A 24,300-nucleotide genomic window follows, 5' to 3' on the forward strand; every position below is an offset into this window, starting at 1 on the left:
TAAGTTATTAAGCAATAAGCTTTGAGGTGTGACGTCAAACATTATTATAGGTCTTTCAATGTATCATACACAAACAAGCATTATTATTAATATTATTTATATTATTATAATTGTTGTTGTTGTTGTTTTGTTATTGTTATTATATATATAGCCTCATAAAACACCTGTCTCCTTTTTCGACCACCCAAAACAGGGCTATCACGAGGCACAATTAAAATGTGCGCAAAATCTATGTTGTGTCTCACACTTAGCATCTACTACACACAACTATATATTGCTGTCATTTTTTTCATGCTTTATGGTTTCCATCAAAGACTGCAAATGACAGGCCCTTGGAAGAGAGCAAGAGGTGTAGAAAGAGTTGTTTTACTCTCTAGTTGTAGAGAGTAAAACAATGTAAATAAAACAGTGAAATAGCATACAATTAAAAGAACCTAAAATTCTTATATAAGTAAATACAATTAAATAAAAATGAGAATAATTAAAACAATTCATTAATAAAAAAATGATGTACACTTTATGACTAAAAGTGTGTGGACATCTGACTGCACTCATATTAGCTTGGTGGACATCCCGTTCCAAAACCATGGGCAATAATTATGCTGGAACAGGAAAGGGTGTTCCCCACACTGTTGCTGCAAAGTTGGCTGCATATAGTTGTCTTACACATCTTTGTATGCTGTAGCAGTAACAATACCCTTTACTGGGTTACTGGTTGAGCCCAAACTCTGAAAAACAGCACCAGTCCATTGTCTCTCATCCACCAAACTTTACTGTTGGCACTGTGCATTGATCCACTGTTTTAGAGTCCAGTAGCATTGTTATTGCGCATAATGGTCTTAGGCTTGTGTTAAGCTACTCAGCCATGGAAACCCTATTCATGAAACTCCCGACTCACAGTTCTTCACAGTACTGATGTTGTTTCCAGAAACAGTTTGGAAATGTGTAGTGAGTGATGCAGCAGAGGATAAGCACTACATAGTGGCCCTGCTCTGTGAGTTATGTGGTCTGCTGCTTTGTGGCTGAGCTGTTGTTGCTCCTAGACTCTTCCATTTCACAATAATAGCACTCACAGTTGACAGGGGCAGACCTATCAGGACAGCAATTTCACAAACTGACTTGTGGCAAAGGTGGCATGCTATGACAGTGCCATGTTGAAAGTCACTGAGCTCATCAGTATGACCCATTATACCGACAGCGTTTGTCTATGGAGATTGCATGGCTATGTGCTTGATTTAATCCACCTGTTAGCAATGGGTATGGCTGAAACACCTGAAATCATACTTTTGGCCATATAGTGTATCGTCCTCACGTAGTATTAAAAAAAAAAGAAAATCCAGTAAAAAAGTTACAAATATTTGAGGAAATGTGTAATAAACTGCAAAACAATAGCATAACAATTAAGAGAAATACATAATTATTTTTTTTTAAACAGGCTCCTCCATAGACATGCTTCAAGGTTCAGTCTTTGAAGAGGGAGTCACAGTGAAACCTAACACAACTGTCTGTTTCAAATATCTATGTTTAACATGGACCTGACATGAAATGGGAAAGCACTCCAGCACTAGCTTGGTGCTAAAACACTGCAAATGGAGTGCAAGCAAAAATTAGCTTTATTGTTGTTGTGGTAATCTGTTAAATAAAAGCAATTTATATTATGAGTGATATAAATGTACTAACAAGTCTTGCATGTTCATTAAGTTATAAATATATTTGGCTCTAAATGTTCACACAATAAAATATTTCAAAATATTCAAAGCTAAAATGTTCACACAATAAAATATTTCAGGCTTCATTTTCTGTTCCTGCAGCTGTTTAGACTGTCATCTTCAGTACTTTCATATCCAAGTAAGCCAGGAGATCAAACCTCGGCTTGCAGCCATTAGTGTATTTATGTTCATTATAATAAACGTTCATTCATTCATCTTCCAAGCTGCTTATTCTCCTGGGTCTCAGAGGTGGTGGAGCCTATCCCAGTGCTTAATGGGTGGAAGGCAGAAAACACCCTGGACATGTCACCAGTTCAACACAGGGCAGACACACAGACATACAGAGTCAAACACACACATTTAGTGTTTCCAATTGGCCTGACTGCATGTGTTTGGACTGTGGGAGGAAACCAGAGCACCGGGAGGAAACCTATGCAGAGCATGGGGAGGACATGCACGCACATAAAGGGAATCAAACCCAGACCCTTCTTGCTGTATGTTATGGCCTTATTAAGTTATTATTTTTTATTTATTATTTGTTTGTTCAGTTGAAAGTTTGGTCATTGAACATTGTTTAACATTGTTCATGGAGCTGGAGTTGTCCACGGCATGCAAATGAAACTGTGGGAAATTCCTGCTAAAAAAAAAAAAACAAAACAAACAAAAACCAGCATACAGCAGCATGGTTGGTCATCAGCAAAACCAGCATATGGTGTTCTGGGTGCTGGGTGCTAAATCAGAACCAAACCAGCTCATCACTGGATCTTTTGATTTTGGTTTACAAGAAACTGTTTTCAAGTTTGTGATGTTCCTGAATAAAGACTGTAAATAAATACATATGTAACATTCAGAGTTTAAAACGCAAATATTCAACGCTGACGCAGTGTTTACATGCGGGCTCAGTGTTAATAGACGGTGCTTAGTAGAGGCCGATTTTTAGAGCCGCTGAGACAGTGTTCACTGCATACCGATAGGGGCGGTGTGGAGCACGGAGCATGTCAACCAGGTTACAGAGGAAGAAGACGCAGTAGAAGACGCATCTGCAGAACTGATGCCATGGTGACTTTCTCATTTAAAATCATTTTCTCAGGTCTTATTTTCTATGTGGAAGATATATCCTAGATTATCATGGGCTGTTCAGGCTGCGAGTGGCTTAAAACAGTCGAAGGTTCTTAGCTTAGCCATAGTTTGGCACTGCTAGTGTTAGCCGAGTCAGCTAACTGTCATTTAATCATCTGTCACTGTAACTTACTCTTTCAGCGGTTCCGATTTTGTGGAGATTTGGACTGTCCGGACTGGGTTTTAGCTGAAATCAGCACATTAGCACGAATAGTTGAGTACCTTCTTTCATTTGTTATGCCCGTGTCTATCGCTTCATTTCCTATAACCATGCACATCACGTGATTTCGCTCATGAATGATAAGACCGGTCTGTAGTAACCACTCCTGACATTATTATTATTCAGTTTCTCGTTTTTTTGCACCACAGTCAAGCGTCAAGATGAAACTACTGTGTGGACAGGTTATAAAAGACCTCCTCGACGACGGCATTGATGTAAGTTTTCAGACATTTGTTTGTTAGAGCTGTTATAGTCCATATATTTAGCCTGGATGGATATATTTAAAACGTAATTTTCTTTTCAGTATGACAAAGTCGCAAAGCTAACCTCTGATGCAAAATTTGGTGAGTTGGAAGTTTGTTTTTTGATCTGTGCAGTATGCACCCCTGAAAGAATAGATCACCCCAGTAACCAGTACAAAGGAGAGCTTTTTTTCCTGAATAATTTACTCAATAATTTGAACAACATAAATAGTTCTTTAAAACAAGCAACTTACAAGTCTCCTACAATCTGAAAACCAGACAGGCTTTCCAATGTAAATATATAAAAACATATTTGTCGTAATGTGTATAAATAGTGAAATATAAAAGAAAATGTGTCAAACATGGCATAGTCATTTTATCCCCAAAGTAGAAGAGTAAATATCAGAACAGCATTGAATTTATATGGGAGGATATGGACTTTGTGATGCAGCAAGGCTAATTCCATGGTGTTGAGGCTGTACTTTAGCCTGGCTAGCTCTCACTGTGAATTATATACATACTTCAAAATAGTGCAATATTACCTCCACCAAGAGAGAAATCAAAACAGTATAGGACTGAAAACTGATATACACACAACTCGGTAATTGAAAAAACACTTAAGATGAACAATAATACTTAATGGTACAAAAACAGTGTTTAGGGTGAATCTGGAGAAACATCTGAATGATTGCTGTGAAAATTTGAAGCTGAGGTTGCTATAGGAATCATTAAAAGCACATTCTATTTGAACATGGCTTTTATCTGCATAAAATATCCCTGTTACATTTTATCCTGTGTTAGTTTGTGCCACTCTCCCCTACAACATTAACTATATGTCCAAACGTATCCAGACACTCCTTCTTATTAATGAATTCAGCTGCTTTATGGTGCACTCATCGCATTCTATTGCACACACACACACAGTTTGTATAATGACTTTATAAAAGAATTAACAATAGAATCCCCCACTGGGGCAGCAGCACATGAGCCTAAGGTCATCATGCCCAATACCATTCGTCAGCTAGAGGATTATAAAGCTCCCCAGCTTTGGGCTGTGGAAAAGTAGGACTGTGTTCTCTGGAGTGATGAAGCTCCATCCAGTATCTTTGGGATGTGTTGAAGTTTGTGAACTAGAACTAACTTCCTGACCTTCCTGTGTGACTTTCTTGTGGCTCAATGCAATCAAATAATTGAGATCTTCAAAATAGGCCATAAAGTATAACTATTCACACTGATTATTTCTTTAGTTATTTACAGATTTGTGTTATCATCGTCTGTTTGTTGTATGTTGCTGTGTCAAACACAATTATCCTCACCATGTGCATCCTGGTTCCAGACAGTGGAGATATTAAGGCCAGTGTTGCAGTGCTGAGCTTTATTCTCTCCAGTGCTGCAAAGCATGACGTTGATGGTGAATCCCTGTCCAGTGAACTTCAGCAGCTAGGCTTGCCTAAAGGTGAGGATGATCCTGGAACTGATATGATATGAAATTGGTACGGTACAGCATGTACAGGTTTCCAGTCTTGATCTTGGAGTACCCCATCCTATAAATTTTAGTGATCTAACAATGTTACGTTAACTGGAGAAGGCCATCATGGTACTGAGCTGATTTGTTGGATCAGTGGGGAAAGCACGGAATTGTGTTGGCCAAGGTTACTCCCAGACCAGGGTTATAGGAGCTACTGATTTAATAAAACCATCTCAGCATTGTTTTACTTAATAACAAATTGCTGGTGTAAGTAGTTAATTTTTTGCCAACCTGGCAATTATTCAGTAACTAATAATACCTATATCTCGTAGAGCACACCACTGGGCTGTGTAAGTCCTATGAAGACAAACATGCAGCCCTGCAGGAGAAACTGAAGGAGAGCAGTCTGCGTTGTAAGTATAGCACAGAATGTACATATGTGAACAGAGTGCATGTGGGAATGGGAATGGTCCAGCTGTTTTATGTAGTCTTAAAGATGAACTCTTTCAGGTGAAGTTCTGTGTAATTCAATTGCTACAATATAAACAAAATCACACAAAAAGTGTTTGATGTGAAATGCTCTGGTAAAACCTACAGAGTCAGAATTGTTCACAGCAGTGGAGACAGGAACCAGACATCCAAAGAGTTTAATTCATCTATATGCTAACTCACAAAAAGTTTTGATTACAAATAATTACAAATATGTTACCTGATGCTGAGTCATTGTTTTATGATAGATTTGCAATAGGGTTTTGATCTAAAATGTAGTTTTAAAGTACATGCAGGGTGTTGTAAGGCAAAATAGTACCAACAGAAACCTTTTTTATATATTTATATATATATTCTGAATATATGTGTAGGTTCACTGGTTGTTTTTGAAAAGCAAAAAAGGTTATATTTGCAGAGTAGACATCAAAACACCTGGTTCCTATTACCACCACTGTAAAGAAATCCAAGTCAGCAAGTTCCTCTTGAATGTGCCATTTCAGATCAAACCAATCTGAACAATTTAACTATGCTGAGGCTCTTAAGACACAGTGGAGTTTCCCTTTAATGATGCGCTACTGCTTGCTTGCCAGTGAATACATGCTGAAAACTGGTGTATCACAAATGAGGATCATGATTACTTTGTGCATCCAGTGGGTCGTCTGGAGGCAGTAAACTGGAGGGTGGACTACACTCTGAGCTCCAGTGAACTGAAAGTAGTGAACGAGCCCACAGTCCAGCTGAAACTCCAGGCTCAACACCCAGAATCTGGCTCCACAGAGACCACCGTAGTGTCTGTCAATGCAGATAAGTTCAGAGTGTTACTAACAGGTATGAAGTGTTTTACTCAAAATGATAATGTTTTGCTATTAGAATGTTATTGTATTATTCTCTTTAGGATATTTGAAATCTTTGTTGTGTGACAGTTCCATTTTGTAAATATACACATTTGGTGTATGTAAAGTATTAATTTATGTTTTTTTTTCTTTGCTTTCTAGAACTCAAACAAGCTCAAGCTATTATGAATGCACTGCAGTGATTCCACCTTGTATTACGTTTTTCCTTTGAAAACACGTACAAATACAGTAGGTTCAGATAGGTTATATGACTAATGCAGATTAATAAACATTTGTGTTTTAACGATGTGAATATTGCAAGTTGTCTTGCAAATTGTAAAATATCTTTATGAACATCAATGTCATGTCCTCCATGAAGGAGCAAACATCTTGATGGATGGTGGGAGATGTTGTATTGAAACAGAAGACAAACCTGAACTTGTCCCACTACAAGAGACTTCAATAACTATGATACCCATCAGTTTCTTCAAAAAGATGTACTGAGTCTGTTTTTTAAATATTTTGTACAATTTTGTATAATTTTTGTTGATGTTAACAAAATAAACAATCTAACTGTGTTATTGACCGTAGCAGTGCTTTATTCTGGTTCCCAGAGATTTCCATCTTTTTATACACTTGTGATGCTGAAGTGGGGGTATGTTATTTATTCACATTTATGGCATTTGGCAGATGCCCTTATTCAGAGTGACTTACATTTTGGTCTTTTTGCAGAGGTAGGCAGAGGTACTGTCAGTCATTCAGAGTGTTTTGATGTGAAATGCTCTGGTGAAAACTACCAAGTCAGAATTGTTCACAGCAGTGGAGACAGGAACCAGACATCCGAAGAAACCCTTTTTTTTGTTTAGCACTATTTCACATTTTATATATTTATATATATTCTGAATATATGTGTAGGTTCACTGGTTGTTTTTGAAAAGCAAAAAAAAAGGTTATATTTGCATAGTAGACATCAAAACACCTGTTTCCTATCACCACCACTGTAAAGAAATCCAAGTCAGCAAGTTCCAAGTCTTGCTCATAGACTTCCTGTTTGTATAGTATAGGGAGCTTGCCTGAGTAGGGATCAAACTCTGCAGGGAGGAGGGCAGAGCTGTTACCCACTACACTATACCGTACAACAGTTTACTGTCTTGCTTGGGAATGTAAGAATATTTAATAATAATTAAATAATGGAAATAATTTTGCTGCCTTGTCAAGAATTAATGAGGTGCAGATAGCCAACTACGTAGATTCTTACAGCTAGTTCTGTCCAGCAAAGGAACAGCATGCTTACTAGGGAAGACATACAGGGTTATTCTCGGGAGGGGGCACTGAATTCCTATTTATTAATTTTGTTAATGCAGAAAATAAAGCAAAAAGGACATATCCATCTTTCTGCAGTATTCTTCTTTTGGTTTTCTTAAATGTATGGAATGTATGGACTGTTTTTCCCTAAATGTTAAGCTGTGTTTTGTTTATGTTTATATTTTGTTGCTCCTTGAGATTTATACTTAAATGAAAGAAGCATTATACATAAAATGAATTCTTCTTCATCTCATTATTATTATTAAAATGTTTCCAGGTTATTGTAGTATTTTTTTACTGTTGTACATCCACCTTTGTTACGTTCTGGTGCTTGTATATATTTTATCTGCTGTAGTGATTTGGAGGAAAAAAAGAACTACAGCTCCCGTCAGCCCCGTGGTTTCCGTTTCGTAAACATAAATGACCAATGCGCGTCTGTATAAGTAGTACTCGTCTTGCTGCAGCATGTAAGTTTGTTGTGCACCCCTATCGTTTATTCACGACACAATTTGGTGTTATAGAGATGTTTGTGCTGGTTAGATGATTAATGGCAGGAGACAGTGCGATGTGTTTCAGGAATGAGCTCTTAGTAGAGTTAACCTCCACATTTACCGACTTTCACTGCACAGTGGCTGCTGAACTGTTATGTAACAGCTTAGCGTGTCTGTTTTCTTGGCTAGTCAGTAATCTCCGTTTGTGATGCTAGAAGCATATTTAGGCTGCGGTTAACGGCCTGTGAGTGAATGTGATGTGTGTTTGAATATCCACAGCGCGATGCCCGAGGGTCCGGAGCTCCACTTGGCCAGCCTGTTTGTGAACAGAGTGTGCGCAGGTGTGGTTTTTAGCGGACATGTGGAAAAGTCAGACGTCAGCAAAGGACCCCAGGTGCCGTTTTCCAGCGATGCCTACCGCATCAGTGCTACCTCCAGAGGGAAGGAAGTCCGCCTCACACTCACTCCCATCAAAAGTGATAGAAAAAGCAAAGTCAAAGCAGAGGAAGACCAGCCGCCAATGGATGTGGTCTTCCGTTTCGGAATGTCCGGCTATTTCCGTTTCACAGCAGTGGACGAGCTCCCAAAACATGCGCATGTTCGATTCTACACCAATGAGGACCCCCAAAGGGCGCTCAGCTTTGTAGACACTCGCAGATTTGGCAGCTGGCAACCCAATGGGATTTGGCAGCGAGATAGAGGGCCATGTGTCATGTTCGAGTATGAGAGCTTTAGGTGGGGCCTGAAACAGTTAACCTTTACCCGGTGACTCTGTAGTCGTGCATCATTCTGTAGTCCGCGTTATGACCATTTTAGGATCTCCGGGTTTAAGCTCGATTTCTCTGGCCAGAATGAATGGGGTTGTGGAAAAATCGCCTCCATCGCGCCCTGTGGTAAAGAAAAATGTTTAGGACCTGATACGTTTTGTCCTGTGTACATATTTATCTGTACATAAAACCTCTAGGTAGAATATTTTGATGGCCTAAATCTCCGTATCAAAAAATAATATCAGCATAAAAACTACGAGGCTAAGGTCAGCTTCTTTTTTCGACAGTGTGTTGTTTGAATTTTCTTTTTCTTTTTTACCTTAAATGGTGCAGCAGTTGTGATTAGCTATCATAAACATTAAACATTGGCAAACAGGCCAAAATAAGTTAGTTACCCACCTGTCAAGCAGAAACAGAGCAACCTCCTCATCCCTTTTCATGGTTTTCAACTCTCAAGGAAGCTGGTCAGCTCCTTCTTCACCAGCTTCTTGTTGGAATTTTCCTGATCCACCTTAAATGGTGCAGCAGTTATTATAAAACCTCAGCACCATTTAAGGTGGCACAGAAAATGCGAACAAGAATCTGGTGAATGTCCTTCGGGGACTTCCTTTTATCTGCCTTCATTCTGTACACAGAAATATGCTACCACACTTGCAAAGCATGCTGGTTTGTGCAGTTGTTTAAGGAGGCTGACGCTGTAATGGCGTCAATTCAGTGCACAGTAGCAGTATTTATATTTCAGCTGTTTAACGACCTCATAATTCAGAGGATCCAGTGATGTTCGAGAGAAGAATGTTTATAGGACAAAACGTATCAGCTTTAGAACATTTTTGATTACTAAAGGATGCGACAGAGGCAGTTTTCAAAAACTCCATTCATTCTTCTCATAGAGGAGTCCTTTTTAGACCTGCAGTTTCTTTTATGGGTATAAGAGCAGGGCACTGACTACAGAATGACAACATGACTGCAGTGGTCTGTTGGGAGCCACTGTTACCACATTTTGGAGGAATTCCAAAATGTGGTAACAGAGAGGTTTGATGTGAAATGGTGCATTATAGAGAAACTTACTGACTGACGTCTTTACAGTGGTGGTGATAGGAACCAGGAGTCAAGAAGTCCACAACACAAACATAGCCAGTTTATTCACTGTCTAAATGAGCAGTGAACCTTCACGTTTTCTCAGTTTAATATCTTTTTTTAAATGGCAGATTAGTGGTAAATCTAAAAAAGTTTTCTATGGGGAATATTTTGCCTGATAACACCATGCATGTACCTCTCTGGCATGAATTTAATATATTTTGGGCCAAAACCTCAAAACTATTGAAAAACAATATATTGGGCAGCGCACTCGTAACCATTGTGTGTAGTAACTTTGTGATGTAGTTCTGAGAGGCATTAAATGCTTTGGACGTCTGGTTCCTATCAGTACCGCTCAGAACAGTTCTGCTAGAATGCTGCATTTGGCATTAGTAAATTATTTAATCCTTAATGATGTAAAAGTACAGACATTTTTGAAAAAATCTCAACTAGTCAGTTAGTAAAAATACATGGATAAATGTAATTAAACACTAATACTGCACATATTATGTTCTTTATCTTTCAGGGAGAATGTTTTGTCCAACCTATCAGACAAGGCATTCGACAGGCCCATCTGTGAGGCTCTGTTAAATCAGAAGTACTTCAATGGGATTGGTAACTACTTGCGGGCAGAGATTCTTTACAGGTTATTTCTGACTTCCCTGCTCCACATCTCTCCAAATGTGCCCTGCCAGGCCTGTGCCAGTATCATTTTAACTAGGAATGATGCATAATGGCTCTCAGACTGGGAAAAAACCATTGCATGCATCCCAGCCATTTCATGACTGGCATACATGCATACTGAGACTGACCTTTTTCTTCACCATCTAGATGTTGAACACATGCACATCAGATTTGAGAACAAAGACTCATTTTTGCCGCTGTTCCCATTCCAGAGCAAATATCCCTCCCTTTGTGAAGGCAAGGTCTGTGCTAGAGGGACTCTCCGCAAAAGATGAAAAGACAAAGGAAGTTAAAGAGGCGGCTGCAGAGGTAAAAAAAATCCTGTTGATAAAAGCGCTAGTCTTGCACATTACCACAATAACAGCCCTGTTCTTTTTCCTATACAGAAGTGTGATGCAGCTGGAAAGAGGGAGGTGAAAACTGGGTGCTCGGACATTCTTTCGCTTTGCCACAGCGTACCTCTGGAGGTGATAGACCTTGGTAAAACGTGGTCTCTGGCTTTTTACACTGTGTTATTAACAGTCTGTGAAGTATTATTAAGCAGACGCTATATCTGTGTATTGAAATATAACGTAAGCCTGATATACACATCTATACACATTGAATTCAAGTTGTATTGAACGGCACAGTCCCTGATACCAGTGATGCAGCTGTTGATTTGTTTTCTCGATGCTCGAAACTCTTTACTTAGAACAGTACACGATAATACACAATGCACATTGCATATTGAACATGAGCTCGCTGCGGCACCCCAGCCTAACAGCTTCCTCTTCTCATATGCAGGCGATGTGATCATTACTGTGAAGTTATTCATATGATTACTGTGATGGACTAGAAAGGTTTGATGAAAAATGATGCTCAAATATTATGCCTTAATGTCGTGTTTTTACATTTAACGCATTATAATATTGAAGAACGTTAAATTGTTGAATCAAACTGCTGTTTAATGAATCAAAACATTTTTAGTTTACAAATCATTTTTGAATCAAATGGATTTACAGTTCAAAGATTCACAGTTCTTGTTTGGTTAGCAGCAAGGTTTATACTAATGACTGAACTCCTGTGCCTTGTGTCTGTGCATTTTAAAAACTCTGCCTCATTCTCTACGTCAACACATTATCATCATTAACGCCCCTACTGCTTCTGCATTCTATAATACTGATCACGTGTCGTCTTCTCTCATATAAATTGACAAAGTGCTGAAATTAAGGACTGGATGTTGAATCTTTAACACAGAACCTTGTGTTTTTGTCAATACTTTTTGGTAAAGAGAGAAAAAGAGATTCACTAAACAGATCAGATCGAGACATTTTGCTCAAACATTGAGTGATTGGAATGAGCAACACTAATTTAAACTGACTGAATAAAATCAGATGACACATTTGACTTTTTTCTACTTTATGAAAGCTTCAAATGGCTTAAAATTTTTGTAGAAAGTATGTCTGAGTATTATTTTAAGTTTTACTTAATTATGCTGTCTCCTCCTGTTTTTTCTTACTTTTAGGTGGAAAAGGGTATGATCCAGGGGATGCCGATTTCACAGAATTTGAAAGCTGGTTGCAGTGTTATTATGTAGATGGAATGAATTCAATCAGTGACCACAATGGAAGAACTATATGGTTTAAGGTGATGTTTATACACTTAAGTCTTAAGTTCACTGAAAAGACTGACAATTAAAAAATAAAGCAGTTAGTTACATCATCTATGTATATATGTAATTTTTTTCTTGTGTGACTTATAGGGTGACTCTGGTCCTATGGCACCTAAAGGTAATTTATTATTGGGTTTTTTTTGTTGTTTAATCAAAAAACAAATAAGCAAAACTGACTGAAGCCATTCACTATTTAGGTTCCAAATCTCTCAAGACAAAGAGGAGAATAAAGAAAAGTGAACATGACTATACAGATTCAAAGAAGGTGAGATTCAGAAATGCCATGAAAATCACTTGAAATAACTCTGTAGCTGCTCATACATACTGTATATCTTGTCTTATCAGGCTGCCAAAAAGAAGCGAACTGGGAGCATTTCAAATGAAAAGCCTGTAAAGAAAGATCCAGGCCCTGTAAAGAAGGTAAAGTATGTGCCTAGGAGACAGAGTGGCACTAGGAGACAGAATGCAAGTAAGAAAAGACTTGATACAGAAGCAGCTGGTGAGAACAAAATACCTAAAACGCGCAAGAAAAGCAACTCGACAGGTGATTTTCAGGTTTTAATGTCCATTTTTTATTTTTCACTTTGCTTACAAAGAACATTTTTAACTACACATACTTGGTTTTGTTCCAGGGCCTCAGACTAGCAAGGCTAAGAGCACGAGAAGGCAGAGTGTACAAGAAAGCAACACTAAACCTAAGAGGACCACCAGATCCCAGAAAAAGAGCAGTACAGAAGCTTAGGATCATTTTTAGAAGTAGTCGAAGATGTGTTTAGATATTAGTAACCATTTGGAAGTATGTAAATACAAAATTGCGGGGCCACCACAGATGGGTAGCTGTGCAATAGAAGAGAAACCCTTCTTAAACAAACTTGCCATACATGCATCAGGATGCAGAAGACTAAGATCAACTACTGTATGGGACCACTACTATCATTTTCTGTCTATATTTTGTAAAAGGATAAATAAAAGGTGTTTCTAAAGCCTGTGTCCTGTCTTATGGCATTAGCTTTGTAGTTGACAAGTTCTTTGTGATGCACTAAATATGCAGTCAGTCCTTCTATTGAGACTACACTGCAGCAGGGGAAAAAAATGAAATAGCTGAAATTTAAAAGTATTTCTAAGACCAATTAAAAGTATCAGGTTTTCAAGTTTCAGAAATTACAAAAAAAACATTATAAAGTTTAATGCAATTTGTTTTTAGTGAAAAATATAAACTGCTTAACTTTTGATTATAAAAATGTCCTTTTAAAATATCACCAGCCGGTTGATCCGTACTCCGTGGTTTGCTTTAGTGCAACTGTAAAAGGAGTGAGATGATCTGAAACGGTTTAAAACTGAGGGAGATGTCACGGCCGCTCAGTGCAGCAGGGTGAGTAGGATCAGGCTGCTCCAGCAGGTCACAACTGTGGTCAAAAAGAGAAAAAATAAGCACTATTCAACCTTGGTTTGTTTTAACTGAAGTTCTGTAATGTCATTTCCAAGGGATTTGACTGAAATGTATATAGGATGAAGCATCTGTTATTTCCACAAATTAACACAGACTGAAATGTTGTATGAACATGTCAAAGTTATGTGACAGGCAGCACATTCAATAACAACAATAAGGTAAATGGCTGTGTCTGTTAGCAGGTTTTGTTACCACATTAACATGGTCAATTTGAACAGGACGAATATCCCTGAGGGAGCTTTGGGTTTGGTTGAATTTTGGAATTATTGTGACTATGAAGAATGCAGATTTGTACGAGATTTAAAATCATGGATCTTGTTGGTATTATATTACATCAACTCCCCAGCTAAAACACATCCAGCTCAAGCAAGGCTTTAGTCACATAAAATTAATGCAGTAAACATCTATACAAACAAAACTTACTGCCAAGCCCCGAGCACCGGAAGGGAGGTAGACAGCACTGCAGCAACACTGCCCCCATGAGACTCGTACAGACGAACGACAAGGGCATTCTTCCTTCCTTCAGCCTACAGGAGAGAGAGGAAGAGGCCGACTCAGCGCTGACAGAGCAGGTAGGAAACAGTTCTTTGTGAGGTCATTTCCAGCCTACGTACATGTTTCACTGTTTCCAATATGACAGCTGATGAATTCAAAGTGAACGCGCTCCAGGGATGGGCGATGCTGACATCAGGAATCAGATGCAATGGGAAGTTGAGATTGTAGGCATGCTGGATGACTGATGCATCCTGAAAAGAACCTGTTAGAAAGCCAGAGTTTCATACTGTTCATAGCTTTGGTTAAATAGCATTTTATAGCAAATTTATATGGGCTGACCTGCATGTGGCATCACTGCATATGTGAACTCATGATGTCCCATATCTGCATTGGCATCAGGTGCCTTCGGGGCCCGCAGTCTGAGAGAAGTTAAACAGTGTAAACAGGTTTGCTGTGGAATGTGGAGTGTTAATAGCATATGATCTTGATAGTCTTATTAAACTTTCAAACTTACAAGGATAAAGTCATGACATTCTGATGAACGGAATAGCCATATTTGCAGTCATTCAAAAGAGCCACGCCAAAACCATGCTCTGAGAGATCTGCCCATTTATGGCCCCAGACCTGCAGGTTTATATAGAAATCAGACATTTGTTTGGAAACTGCTAATAGATTGGGAAAGATTATCCATTTGGTATTAACAAATGCCACAGTTCAAGTGACTTCAAACTTTACATAATCAAATGTTTTATATATATATATATATATATATATATATATATATATATATATATATATATATATATATATATCTCGTATATGCACCTCAAAGCGAGCCCAGTCCCAGGAGGTGTTTCTGTGTGTAGGTCTTTGCAGGTGACCGAACTGAATCTCATAGGTGGCATTGGGACTTCGCACTTGTACAGGAAACTCCACCTTCAGGAACTTATGGGCCTCTGCCCAGTGCACCTAAAAAAGAAATCTCTTTCAAACATTGGCCTGAAGGAATCAAGGGCTTTGCACTCATTCTTGTGAGTTCTGCATTACACTACATTGACACATGCTGTCCTTACTTGTGTTTTGAACTTGACGTAGGGGCAGCTGGCATCCAGTATGACCTCCTGTGTGATACTGCTCTTTTCTCTGATACGCAAGGAAAATATAACACTACCTCGCAGGCCACCAGAGCTTGTCACTTCAGCAGGCCGTGTCACATCCACGACTGGCTTCCTGGAAACAGAATGTTTGTGACCTGCACAATATATTGCACAAATAGTCCGACTTGGGAACAGATGGACAACTGAATTACCTTACTAACAAACAAAGTGAATTCCCTTACTAATATAGTCTGGTGCTATAACAACATGTATTTAAATAAATAATGGAGACTTGACTCACCTGGTCTGAAGATGGTAATCCATCACATCCCATGCGTCCCAGTACAAAGGAACATCATCAAACAACACAAACTGGTTTCCAAAACAACCATCAGATATGGCCTCCCTATAAACAAATACATAAAAACAAGTGAATAGGTCCACATAATACAGACTCTCTACAGTCTGTGCTATTCAAGATTCCATTTTGTTTTGTCTGACCTGTTTGTCTGTACTAGAAGCAGAGACACTAAACGACCCATTTTGTCCAAGACAGCCCGCAAAAGGCCATTTTCCATTAGGACAGAACCATCAGCCTGTAATTAAGTGGGCCATACCTCAAAACTCTGATGTGTACTGAAAACAATAATTTGTTCAGATGAAAAATGTATTCCAGAACACAATACCTGCACTGTTACAGACACTGCAGACACAGGCTCAGCAATCTCTGTGACTGGAGCTACACCCACGCAGGAGGCTTTCACCAAGGCTGAGGAAAACAGGTGCAGAGCTGATAAACCTCATTGACCAGCATTGCTCACAAATAACAAATCTTTCCCAGTCTTTGTGAATCTAAGGCAATTTAAGCATCCCAAACATAACATCATGTGAACAAAGCCTTTTTTTTGAAGCTGCAAGTACCTAGTTTTGTCTGAGCACCATCTTCTGCCAGTGCTATGACTTCATTGCGTTCCCAGGGAAGAGTGTTGAAGACTGCTGTACTGGAGCCCACTCCAAAAAGGGGACTAGACCTCAGCGCATTACAAGCAGTACGCAAGAGTCCTGAGCCAGTCTGTTGAATCTCTTAAGACAAATACAGTTAAAAGGACATCTTCAGTAATTTTCAATAATTAACCGACAGTGTCATCATTACCTTTATACAAATCAAAGCTCAGATTATTTAATATTGACATCACATTCTGTGATTAACAAAATGGAAAATATAGCAACATTTACACTACTGATGTAGGTGTACAGTAGAACTTGACCAACAAATCAATTATCTGATAATACTGTTCAGTACAGCCTGTAGGTTTATTGAGGATAAGGCACAGCAACAAAACAGCTGTGCCACACAGGATCCCAATCAGAGTTAACAATAATTGTACAATAACACCAATACAGGCTGAACTGGTAAATTTCAACACAAAACACCATCATGGTAAAATTAATAAAAACATGTAAAGTGTATATAAACATAATCTTTAACATAAGCACAGTACCTCTCCTCTAAAAAAACAACTTTTTTTTTCCATAAAAGGAACTGATAAAAATATAAAAAAAAATTAAAGATAATGAACAGAAACCAAAATCGCTAACAATAATAAGTAGCTCTGCCCCAACTGCTACAATATTAATATTATTTAAGACAGCAGACATGTCTTAACATCAAGTCTGCAGGAAAAGTAGGTGAGCTCTTGCCTGTTTTGGTATACAAAGACATACTGATGTAAGCAATGCAACACATTTAAGTAAAAAAAAACAAAACAAAACCAAAAAAAAAAAACACTGAATTTAACATTTCATTAAAAACTCAGCTGCAGTCAAGGGATCCTACAAATTGGGACAGTCTTCATGTGACATTACAGCCGAGAAACCCAGCCTTCTCTGGCTATATCCTTGGCTTTAAGACACAGCTTGTAAGTTAATGTAAGAAATCCTTAAGTAAGGTTTATGTGATTAAGAAATGTGACTTGTGAGAACTGACAATATCAGTCAGTAAAGCACTTTTTACAGCCCAAAGGTTACCCTTATAATATTCTAGTGCATCCTCTACCACCATCTCAATGCAACTGCCAGGAATTACATCATGGAACTGGTTGAGCAGAAGAAGCCTACAAAGAAAGCAATACACAATGAATCTCAAGTTTTGTAAGTTCAACTACTATTATTCAGTCAAGGCCTCACCTCCATAATTTCTGGAGCTCTTTAGTTGGGTATGAAAAACCTGCAGCTTGACACAGAGCCAGGCAGCTGGCCACCTCAACGTCATGCAGCAGGGCCTCACACTGACGATTCCCCAGCTTTATCTGTGACAATGTCATACTATTTGGTCACACAGGGCAGAAAGCAAATATCATCCTAGGAAATAGAAAATACTAAAGTCATAACTGTTCTTCTGATAGAAAGCACACAAACCTTTGCTTGTGTGGTGTAAGTGCCATTGTGCAGCTCGAGGAATAGCTCACCAGACCATGTACACAGCAGGCTTGAGCTAGCCTGAATTTCAGAGAACAGCTGATCTGGGCTGGACATATGGACCCTGACAAATAAAATTCAACAAACGTTTAGTCAAAACAAAACTCACAAATGTTACTGGCACCCCACTTCCTCTTTTTGACTATGTTTTGGCTATACTAAGGAAAACAGGATTCAGAGCGGGAAGTGACCTGGGAAGACCATCCGAATCCTGCACACGTTGCAAGCGGTCCAGCATGAGCTGGGTGGGGCCACCACCACCATCCCCAAAACCGAAAAGCACTGCACTGTGATTTGCACGCCCCTTGTCCTTGTTGTTCTTGACAGTGTTGATTAACTGTAGAAAAGAGTAAATGCAATGAGTCCAGCTGGCCACTAGGGGGAGAAACTCGTTTTATGCAAAATCTTCACTTACATCCTCAACTTTGCCTTTCATCTCATAGGAATTCCCAGGAGGAAAGTGAGTAAGCACCTGGGAGCCATCAATGCCCTCCCAAAAGAAAGTGCTGTGCTGATGCAAAGGAAGGTTAAATTTAGTAGGTAATAGTGAAACTAAATGCAAAACAATGTAATTGTATTAATTATTCAATGTGAGATACTGGCAAGAGTTCTTACTGGAAATGTGTTGACAAGGTTCCAGCTTAACTTTTGAGTGAGAAAGCAGGAAATTCCACAGCCTCGCATAATCTGAGGAAACTGAGCTGAGTAACCAAATGTGTCTGGTAACCAGAACTGCAGTGCAAGAGAAGTAAGAAATACAAGCATGGCTTATTCATTAAGTTAATTCATTCCTATCATATGAGAAAAAGTAGGATTTAAACATTAATGTAGCCATAAAACTAAGCTATGATGCAAAACCTGTCATCACTATTTTGATCTTTGTTTGTTCATAAACAAAGAAAAAGCTACTTCATTTTTTGTTTTGTTTTTTAAACTTACATTACCTCTTTGCAGTATTGTCCAAACTCTGTCTTAAAGAAGTTCTGACCCTCTAGAAACTGTCTGATCATGGACTCTCCAGAAGGCAAGTTTCCATCCTGATTTAAAGAGACACTGCGTCATACTCTAATGCATACTCAGTCTGCTGTTGTAATAAAAGCTTTAATAGAAGTCACATCACAATGTATGGAACATTTTGCTATAAAAAGCAATAAAGTACACCAATATGTCTTTTATTACCCATTTTCAAGGTTTGCTAAAAATAATGAAGTAAAATCATCACCATCTCCACCCATGTTCCTCCAACTGGAACAAACTGGCCTTTCTGCATGAAGTGCTGGATCTGAGAGAACAGGCCAGGATACCAGTTCTTCACCCACTGAAACTGCTGTGCCTACACAAAAACATATGATACATGAATGTTAAAAGTCATTTGAAGTCATAAAATGTAAACAGAAGATTTGAAAAGGAGATATGTTTTTACCTGCGAGCAGGTAAAGATAAACTCTGGGTTTTTCTCCATCAAGCGAACTGCTGTGACCCAGCTGCGGGCGCATTTTCTTATGGTCTCCTCATATGGCCACAACCAGGCTGTGAAAGGAATTAAAAGCAAACACCATTTGTGAACATGCATCCTCTTCTTCCCCCACCATAATCCATTAGTTAAACTATGGTAAATCTAAGCTTTTAAGCAAGTTAACCTAATTAAACTTTGCTGAAAAGTAGCACGAATATCTTTAATACTACAAGTAAGACCTGAGTCAATGTGGCAGTGGCCCATGGCATGGACAACATGTTGGCTTTGCCCATTCCTCTGGCTGAAGAACTTCTTGGCCAAGTCCTGGGCTGAGGAGTAAGAGCTAGGATTGGCTGGGTCACACAAGTTCACCATCTCATTCACAGTGAACAACGCCTGATAGCCACGCTGCTCTCCCTCACCCAGTACCTGAGTTAAAAGAATGCAAGTTAATTATGGAAGCATATATAAATTAATTCTTAATCCAGTAAAAAAAAAAATCATGACTAACATAGTCTCTTACCTTAACAAGGTCCACAAGCATCTCAAAGTCAGTGAGAAGCTCCTGCACGTCTCGATTAAAAACAACAAGCTCGGCCTTCTGAAGAGTATACTTCCTGTTTGGGTCAGGAGCTGCTATCATAGAGCCCTGTCCAGCCCCAAACAGTCCATTACACGCTAACTCCACATATAGTGTGATGCTGTAACATATTCATGAACTCAGAGTGAGAGAATGAAACAATCAACAAACTGCTAATGGAAAAGAACATATGTGATGTATAGTTTTAGATTAATGCAATGTTGTATTGATATTTCAAAAATCATCACTGCAAAACACAAAAGAAGATTCAAAATACTTAATTTAACTTGTTCATGAGAGTGAATTATTATGGCAATACCTCTAATACTACACAAGTGCACAGCAGTATGTTTGAGTAGAGAGAATGCAGGCTGTCAGTTAAAATGTTATATCCACTCTTAATTCTTCTCAATGTGTCTTAATTTTCTGTAAAATGTCAGTCTGACTCTGTTCTCTCTGTGATACAAAGATGACTAAAAAAGTGGAAAAACAATGACTTATAACAACCACACTAACCTGTGAGGTTCGCTCTCTCTTAAGCACTCAGTCAGAATGTAACTGGTCTTTTCACCCTCTTTGGTCAAACCCTGTTAAGAAGAAAAAAATGTTCTGCAATTTAATGAACGTTTATGTAAATATTCTAAGTAATTTCTATTTCTATTTCTAAACCATTTTTATTGGTCAGTATGTCATGAAACGTCCACAATGTTACAGTTAAAAGCATTGCATATGGTAGTGCTGATAAAACTGTAACTCTCATATCTCCAAAATGGCATCTTTAGAGAAACAGAAAATCTTCTTACTTTCAATGTATGTTGTAAGAAATGTAAGAAAATTTTATTCTAAGTGGTTTTGTTCAGGGCACAAAGTATTAGCTTTGGAGACAAAGTATTGTTCGGACAATCCTTGAAGGCCGATTTCCTTGGTCAAACATGCCTACTAAACCTAGAAATCAGCAGACCAATTGTATTTTAGCAGGACACCAAGCCTCCAGAACCACAGCTGGACAACTCTGACATAAAGTATGTGTAGACAAAGTGTGTGTTTTAAATCAACCAGTAAACGTCTGCGGCTTTGTTGCACATTTATTTAAAAGGCATTTACCTGAACTGGTTCCTGGTCTCGCCAAATCATCCCCTCTCCATCGCTCTCCCATCTCAGATGAACCTCCTTCCCCTTCCAGGCCTCTGGTATCTTCAGGACAATTTTGAACCAGCAAGTCCACCATCTGTCATAAACACAGAGCACCATTCATGAACGATTTCCCACTCAGATCCCATCAAGAAGCTGAGGTTCACTGTAAACTTACGTGGGGCCGAATGAATCACCAACTTTGCATGGCTGAAAGGTTTGCTGGACTGCCTCTGAGTAGGGGATACGCTTTGCAGTCTGGAACACTGAGATGGACTCAAGAGGACAATTGTCTCCATAGAGTCTGAAAGGTATGAAGCGTTATTGAGAGCACTGCTGGTGAGCCATAAACAACTGGAGTCAGCACCCTTACACAAAACTCTCAACAACTTGCAAATAACACTGTACACACAGTCAGAAGCGAAATTAAACGTATCTGTCTATGCTTGGCATGAGTGGCTTCACAACTTTGGATTCTTCATTTAAAATGTACATGCTTTAGTGCGAACATCTGTCAAACGATGGTCTGATGTAGCTAAAACACGAAACACAGGTCTTACAGAATAGCAACCAAAGAAGCGAAACTACACGACACACCTTCCTCTCAGATTGCAGTCGGTGAAATAAACATCAGAGATAAACTTTTCTGCACGTTCCAGAAGAGTCCGCCTGTTCTTCAGCACCGGCAGGTGATACATGATTAAAAACACACTCGTTAAAATGAACGAACAGGACTCATGAGCCGTGCAGAGGCTCAGCTTCGGCTGATTTAAACTGCACTTAGCCCCCGGAAGTGCAATGGCGTTCACACTGGCAGTGCACAGTGTCTCCCTGTAGAGGGCGCTCTCAGCTTCTCCACTGCTACTGACGCTTTTTCAGAGCCGCTCATCGAATTAAAGAATAACAGTAGGAAACGTTAAAGCTCAACACTCACTATCAGACTGAATTTCTTTGTGAGACATGAACAGAGGAAAAAAGAGATGACTAAAAAGATCACCATTTGGGATTTATATTAACCTGAAAAGCTTTAACACAGCAATGGATTTAATGCATTTACACAGTTTCTCATTTTGCTGGAGGCGTAAACCTACTAATGTAGATATGTCATTACAAAGATGTTCAAAGGCTAATTTCACCTTATGTGTATAAAATCTAACTTATTATGATTAATTCTGATTTATTCTGAACAATTTTGTTATAAAGTGTTCATCAGGGGAAAATAACAGGGTCAACAAAGGGTAATAAAACATGGTGGCTTTTAAAGGGGAATTTCTCTACCAGTCTTTTTTTCAAGTCTAGAAAATCAACAACAAAAAAAAAAAGTAAAAAAATATGCAACAGAAAAATAAAGTGTTTAATGGATGCTGTAGCCCCTTTACAAAAAACACGTTAGTCACATCAAAAAAATACTCAAAATGCATTACATTAACAGGGTAGAATCTATGCAATATTTTATAAGGCAACTCTTTCATTTTGTTATTAAGAACATCCTCATAGTGAAGAGTCCAAACTGAACAGCTGTTTTGCCTTTGTTAAACTGATCCTTGAAATGTTACTAATGGAATGGGTTTATGAGATAATAGCTGTCTTATAAAATTATTGTTACATTTCTTATCAACTATATTAAACCCATTAACAAAAATCACAACTGCTGCTAACACAGGTCCTACAGAATAGCAACCAAAGAAGCGAAACTACACAACACACCTTCCTCTCAGATTGCAGTCGGTGAAATACACATCAGAGATAAACTTTTCTGCACGTTCCACAAAATCACAACTGCTGCTAACATTAAGCTTTAGGGCCTGCTAGAGGCTGCATGCAGGCTCATACAATAGCCCCAAATAGTGTGCAGACAGTTTAACCATCGCTGAAGTGAAATGAAATGAAGTTCATTTGTTTCAGAGAAAAACACTTTTAACACAACATCAAACTTATGACAAAAGTCTGGGGCTGTTTTTCTTATTATGGTGTTGATGAGCTTGGTGTTCATTCCTGGGTTTACTTTACATCCAAACCTGCAGAAGTTTGCAAAGAAATTGCTCAAACTATAATCTGCAGAACCCCAGTCATCTTTTAGAAGAACACCTTATCAAAAAACACTTCAGAGTCTTGGAAAGATCTGTTTAAAATCAATGGCAGTACGTTTTTTTACACTTTTAAGTATGGCACAAATGTCCAGATATTTTTTGGGGCCACAGTATTGTTCTACTAGCTACTAAGTAGCCGAATGAGATTAGTAAAATAAAACTTGGTCTGCGTCTGAATAGTTATGAAATGTCCTTTCCTACAGGCTTAGTAGGCCTGCTAAGTGTTTCAGGATACCACCAGAAGTGGGTAAAGTGGTCTGAAACATCCAAAAGTACAAATCTAAAAAATTATCCAACCAAAAAACAGCTTGAGTTCTTTTTTTTAACCTATTGACTTTTCACTATAGAAAGGTAGTGGACCTTTTTTAGTGACACCAATCACTTCACTGTATGCATCCATTGTACATAAATATTACACTTTGAAAATGCTCATTTAACACAAGCTTACTGAAAACAAATATAAATCCATCAACATTTTAGTTGAGCACATGCAACTGAATAATACAACCCCATTTCAAAAAAAGTTGTGACGCTGTGCAGAATGTAAATAAAAATAGAAGGCAATGATATGAAAATCATGTAAACCATATTTTTAAAGGAAAATACTACAAAGACAACATATCAAATGTTGAAACTGAGAAATATTATTGTTTTTTGAAAAATATATGCCCATTTTGAATTTGATGCCAACAACACATTCCAAAAAGTTGGGACAGGGGCATGTTTACCACTGTGCTGCATCACCTTTTCTTTTAACAACACTCTGTAAGTGTTTGGGAACTGAGGAGATCAACTGCTGTCATTTTGAAAGAGAAATGTTTTCCTGTTCGTGTTTCATATAGGATTTCAGCTGCTTAACAGTTCGTGTCTCCTTTGTCATATTTGTCATTTAATAATGCGCCAGATGTTATCAATGGTGACAGGTCGGGACTGCAGGCAGGCCAGTTTAGCACCCAGACTCTTTTAATACAGAGAAATGCTGCTGTAATACATGCAGAATGTGGTTTGACATTGTCTTGCTGAAACAATCAAGGCCTTCCCTGAAACAGATGTGGTCTGGATGGCAGCATATGTTGCCAAAACATGTATATATCGTTCAACATTAATGGTGCCTACACAGATGTGCCAGTCATCCATGCCATGTGCACTAATGCACCCCTGTACCATCATGAATACTGGCTTTTGAACTGTGCACTGATAACAAGCTGAGTGGTTTTTAGATTGGAGGACACAGTGTCCATGATTTCCAAAAAAAATTTAAAATGTTGATTCATCAGATTGCAGGACACTTTCCCACTTCCCCTCAGTCCATTTTAAATGAGCTCTGAAGACCTTGGCTAGCCAATCTTGGTTTTTTGCCTTGTCCTTTGCATACAAAAATATCTTTCGATTCTGTGAATCTTTTAATGATTTTAGAAATCCCCAAGTTCTTTGCTATTTTAGATGAGAAACGTTATTCTTGAACTGT

The 24,300-nt window shown here is 38.6% G+C and overlaps 3 protein-coding genes across 5 annotated transcripts; 2 read left to right on the forward strand and 1 right to left on the reverse strand.

The window, feature by feature from the left end:
- The first annotated feature begins 2,685 nt into the window (after positions 1 to 2,685).
- On the forward strand, positions 2,686 to 6,659 carry commd4 (COMM domain containing 4). 2 transcript variants are annotated; one of them, XM_036576037.1, is made up of 9 exons: positions 2,686 to 2,768; positions 2,970 to 3,041; positions 3,198 to 3,263; positions 3,353 to 3,392; positions 4,627 to 4,746; positions 5,091 to 5,171; positions 5,899 to 6,075; positions 6,243 to 6,329; positions 6,460 to 6,659. In XM_036576037.1, the coding sequence occupies exons 1-8, from the start codon at positions 2,766 to 2,768 to the stop codon at positions 6,281 to 6,283; spliced, it is 600 nt and encodes a 199-aa protein (XP_036431930.1). In that variant the 5' UTR covers positions 2,686 to 2,765; the 3' UTR covers positions 6,284 to 6,329; positions 6,460 to 6,659. The 2 variants fall into 2 exon arrangements, with proteins under 2 accessions (XP_036431930.1, XP_036431929.1); XM_036576036.1 differs by having other exon boundaries at positions 6,243 to 6,659.
- A 1,106-nt stretch (positions 6,660 to 7,765) lies between these two features.
- neil1 (nei-like DNA glycosylase 1) lies at positions 7,766 to 13,038 on the forward strand. Its single transcript, XM_036576042.1, has 10 exons — positions 7,766 to 7,852; positions 8,156 to 8,611; positions 10,247 to 10,366; positions 10,617 to 10,713; positions 10,791 to 10,884; positions 11,909 to 12,030; positions 12,146 to 12,173; positions 12,253 to 12,320; positions 12,401 to 12,599; positions 12,688 to 13,038. The coding sequence occupies exons 2-10, from the start codon at positions 8,160 to 8,162 to the stop codon at positions 12,795 to 12,797; spliced, it is 1,290 nt and encodes a 429-aa protein (XP_036431935.1). The 5' UTR covers positions 7,766 to 7,852; positions 8,156 to 8,159; the 3' UTR covers positions 12,798 to 13,038.
- man2c1 (mannosidase, alpha, class 2C, member 1) lies at positions 12,601 to 22,479 on the reverse strand. 2 transcript variants are annotated; one of them, XM_036576041.1, is made up of 26 exons: positions 22,450 to 22,479; positions 20,921 to 21,046; positions 20,716 to 20,839; positions 20,128 to 20,198; positions 19,555 to 19,732; positions 19,271 to 19,460; positions 18,999 to 19,105; positions 18,798 to 18,908; positions 18,520 to 18,612; positions 18,191 to 18,307; positions 17,991 to 18,086; positions 17,767 to 17,912; positions 17,516 to 17,639; positions 17,285 to 17,406; positions 17,126 to 17,211; positions 16,019 to 16,180; positions 15,784 to 15,866; positions 15,599 to 15,693; positions 15,399 to 15,503; positions 15,074 to 15,230; positions 14,826 to 14,969; positions 14,515 to 14,624; positions 14,340 to 14,419; positions 14,120 to 14,262; positions 13,929 to 14,032; positions 12,601 to 13,461 (listed from the first exon to the last, which is right to left on the reverse strand). In XM_036576041.1, exons 3-26 carry the CDS (start codon positions 20,743 to 20,745, stop codon positions 13,347 to 13,349), a joined length of 2,769 nt encoding a protein of 922 aa, XP_036431934.1. In that variant the 5' UTR covers positions 20,746 to 20,839; positions 20,921 to 21,046; positions 22,450 to 22,479; the 3' UTR covers positions 12,601 to 13,346. The 2 variants fall into 2 exon arrangements, with proteins under 2 accessions (XP_036431934.1, XP_036431931.1); XM_036576038.1 differs by lacking the exon at positions 22,450 to 22,479 and adding an exon at positions 21,340 to 21,526.
- Positions 22,480 to 24,300: the final 1,821 nt, after the last annotated feature.

Source organism: Colossoma macropomum, unplaced genomic scaffold (assembly GCF_904425465.1).
Source record: "Colossoma macropomum unplaced genomic scaffold, Colossoma_macropomum, whole genome shotgun sequence".
Taxonomy (NCBI): domain Eukaryota; kingdom Metazoa; phylum Chordata; class Actinopteri; order Characiformes; family Serrasalmidae; genus Colossoma; species Colossoma macropomum.

Bases quoted from the DNA above. Each gene is read 5' to 3' on its own strand.
- man2c1 (XM_036576038.1), bottom strand. From the start codon at position 21,440: ATGTATCACCTGCCGGTGCTGAAGAACAGGCGGACTCTTCTGGAACGT. The intron at 15,504-15,598 runs GTCAGACAAAAC...ATTTGTTTATAG, and splicing joins CTTCTAGTACAGACAAACAG to GGAGGCCATATCTGATGGTT. The intron at 14,263-14,339 runs GTCAGCCCATAT...GCTTTCTAACAG, and splicing joins TGCAGTGATGCCACATGCAG to GTTCTTTTCAGGATGCATCA.
- commd4 (XM_036576036.1), top strand. The intron at 3,042-3,197 runs GTTGAGTACCTT...TTTGCACCACAG, and splicing joins TCAGCACATTAGCACGAATA to TCAAGCGTCAAGATGAAACT. The intron at 4,747-5,090 runs GTGAGGATGATC...TATATCTCGTAG, and splicing joins GCAGCTAGGCTTGCCTAAAG to AGCACACCACTGGGCTGTGT.
- neil1 (XM_036576042.1), top strand. From the start codon at position 8,160: ATGCCCGAGGGTCCGGAGCTCCACTTGGCCAGCCTGTTTGTGAACAGA. The intron at 10,885-11,908 runs GTAAAACGTGGT...TCTTACTTTTAG, and splicing joins TCTGGAGGTGATAGACCTTG to GTGGAAAAGGGTATGATCCA. The intron at 12,321-12,400 runs GTGAGATTCAGA...TTGTCTTATCAG, and splicing joins ACTATACAGATTCAAAGAAG to GCTGCCAAAAAGAAGCGAAC.